Consider the following 2,824-nt stretch of genomic DNA (forward strand, 5'->3'; position numbering starts at 1 on the left):
TGAAGTTGAGATGGATCGAGACTACGGTTTTATACTAGCCGCGTCGGCAAAATGAGGCACCGATTATGGGTGGTTGACCGGTAAGGGGCGATCGGTGAACCCCCCAACCGACTCTGCGCGATAGTAATGCATGGGGTTCATATCCAACCCCGCTATTTAAACGAAAGTTCGGTCGGGGTTGAGGTTCACTTTCTGTTCCTAACCCACAATTAAAGATAACCCAAACCCCTAAAACTCACTCAATCACCCCTGAAACAAAAATGTTCATGAACGAAGGAGATGAAGATTGGATCGCCTGGACCCGGGTACGGATGGCCAAGCTTGAGCTTGATGCAAAGGCTGAAAGATGCAGTTCGGCCAAGCTTTTCGCCCAGAAATGTACCGTGGCCGATGGTCTATTCAACGACGGACTGGAAATTTGGTGGCCAATCTTGCAAGGTCTGCGTCATACGGGGGACGCTGAACTGTCTAAGTACGTTATGCTCACGTACGCTAGAGACGACGACAATGAAATCGATGTAGATTTTGTGAACCGCCAGCTAACCGAAATGTACGGACCACCGCCTCCAGTTAATACATTGCTAAACCCCAAAATCACCCGAGGACCCAGGTGTCCGACCGTAAAACTCAATGGGAAGCCGTGTCGTCAGACGAAACTGTTAGCAAACGGTCTGTGCACATACCACCAAAAAAAGTCTCTAACACCTAAATCCCCGGGGACAAATAGATGTAGTCAACGAAAGCGAAATGATAAACTCTGTCGTCAAGTAGTCTCTGGTGTAGGTGTGAAATGTATATACCACAAATAAATAAACAACCTCAACTTAATCTAAACCCTTAAATCCATTTCTGTTAGTACAACCCTAAACTCTAATACAAGTTGTTCTGGACCTAAAACATTAACGATACTTATGTGTCACCTTCAACTCCAACCTTCTTCACCCTATAACTAAAAATGAAATTGTATTGTTTTAGAATATTTTTATTGTTTTAGATGTGAGCGTGTCTAGAAGAGTGTGTGCAAACTAGGGCACGCGGCCAGGGAGTCGACGTTTGTCACCCTGGTCAAGAATAGGATGAGTGTGCGCAAGCTAGTGCTCGCAGCCAGGGCGTCAACGTTTGCTACCTCGGTTCTACTCAGGTAAAGTGTGTGCAAGCTAGTGCTCGCAGCCAGGGCGTCGACGTTTGTCACATTGGTACGGTACAGGTCGAGTGTGTGCAAGCGAGTGCACGCGGCCAGGGCGTCAACGTTCGTCACCGCAGTCGAGCGCAGGTCGAGTGTGTGCAAACTAGTGCACGAGGCTAGGGCGTCAACGTTCGTTACCTTGGTATAGTTTAGCCCGAGTGTGTGCAAGCTAGTGCACGCGGCCAGGGCGTCGACGTTCGTTACCTTGCAAAGGTGCAGGTCGAGGGTGTGCAAGCTAGTGCTCGCAGCTAGGGCGTCGACGTGCGTTACCATGGTATTGGAGAGGTTGAGTGTGTGTAAGCTAGCGCACGCGGCTAGGGTGTCAACATTTGTTACCCTGGCTCTACTCAGGTCGAGTGTGTGCAAGCTAGTGCATGCAGCTAGGGCGTCCACATTTGTCACCTGATAACACCCCAGTTTAAGTGTGTGCAAGCTTGTGCACGCGGCCAGGGCGTCGACGTTTGTTACCTCGGCACAGTCTAGGCTGAGGGTGCGCAAGCTAGTGCACGCAACTAGCGCGTCAACGTTCGTTAGTATGGTATATCTCAGGTCGAGTGTGTGTAAGCTTGTGCACGCGGCCAGGGCGTCGACATTTGATACCTTGGTATAGTCCAGGCGGAGGGTGTGCAGGCTGGTGTATGCGGCCAATTCGTCGACGTTCAGTGATACGCCAGTATAGCGCAAATGTTTAACATGTCTAGGGGGTAGAAAATGATCTGTCCCGTCGTATGTGTACACTCCTCCGTCTTCGTAAAACCAATCCATCATTTCGGGTCGTGCGTACGCTACGCACAGTTCCAGCGCACTCGGAGGATTAAGAAAACCAAGAATGCGTCGGAGACAATCGTGTGATAAGTTAAACAGAGTAGGGGCAGTCATCGTTCAAGGGATTTGGACCAGCGGCTCTAACACGCAAAAACTAAATCGGTGAGACTGAGATTGTGAAGTTGAACTGGATCGGGTCTACGGTTTTATACTAGTCGCGTCGGCAAAATGAAGCCCCAAACAAGGGTGGTTGACCGGTTAGGGGCGATCGGTGAACCACCCCCGACTACTGGCCACAATGACTCATGCATACCACACACGTGGTTTGGGGTTATAGGGTTATTAGTCGTTAAAGAGTTTAGGGTTTAGGGTCGGGGTCAGCGTCTATATAATTTGATACATTAAAACCACACAATACTCATCGCCAACAAACCCCCAACATCTCAAAGAGGTTCTAAATATCTGACCCTTTGAAGTTCCCTTTGATGTTTAAAATAACCTCTTACGAAAAAGGGACATATTTAATAAAATGTATGTAAGGTTTTTTTATTGTAGTGTGTGCAGGCTGGTACATGCAACCAGGGCGTCAACATTTGTTACCCCGGAATCACTCAGGTCAAGTGTGCGCAGGCTGGTACATGCAACCAGGGCGTCAACATTTGTTACCCCGGTAACACTCAGGTCAAGTGTGTGCAAGCTAGTGCTCGCAGCTAGGGCGTCGACGTTCGTCACCTGGGTATAGTTTAGGTCGAGTGTGTGTAAGCTAGCGCATGCAGCCAGGGCGTCAACATTTGTTACCCCGGTAACACTCAGGTTAAGTGTGTGCAGGCTGGTACATGCAGCCAGGGCGTCAACGTTTGTCACCTGGGTATC

The 2,824-nt window shown here is 49.3% G+C and overlaps 3 protein-coding genes across 3 annotated transcripts; 1 reads left to right on the forward strand and 2 right to left on the reverse strand.

Annotated features, from left to right (window-relative positions):
* Positions 1–260: 260 nt before the first annotated feature.
* On the forward strand, positions 261–709 carry SARC_13988 (hypothetical protein; the record flags this gene model as incomplete). Its single annotated transcript, XM_014291878.1, has 2 exons — positions 261–569; positions 611–709. 2 exons carry the CDS (start codon positions 261–263, stop codon positions 707–709), a joined length of 408 nt encoding a protein of 135 aa, XP_014147353.1.
* Positions 710–1,006: 297 nt separating this feature from the next.
* On the reverse strand, positions 1,007–2,065 carry SARC_13991 (hypothetical protein; the record flags this gene model as incomplete). The annotated part of the gene is made up of 1 exon (XM_014291879.1): positions 1,007–2,065. One exon carries the CDS (start codon positions 2,063–2,065, stop codon positions 1,007–1,009), a length of 1,059 nt encoding a protein of 352 aa, XP_014147354.1.
* Positions 2,066–2,497: 432 nt separating this feature from the next.
* Positions 2,498–2,683, reverse strand: SARC_13993 (hypothetical protein; the record flags this gene model as incomplete). The annotated part of the gene is made up of 1 exon (XM_014291880.1): positions 2,498–2,683. A coding segment is annotated over one exon (186 nt), but the record flags the coding sequence as incomplete, so codon positions are not given.
* Positions 2,684–2,824: the final 141 nt, after the last annotated feature.

The sequence above is a fragment of the Sphaeroforma arctica genome (genome assembly GCF_001186125.1).
Source record: "Sphaeroforma arctica JP610 unplaced genomic scaffold supercont1.4005, whole genome shotgun sequence".
Taxonomy (NCBI): Eukaryota; class Ichthyosporea; order Ichthyophonida; genus Sphaeroforma; species Sphaeroforma arctica.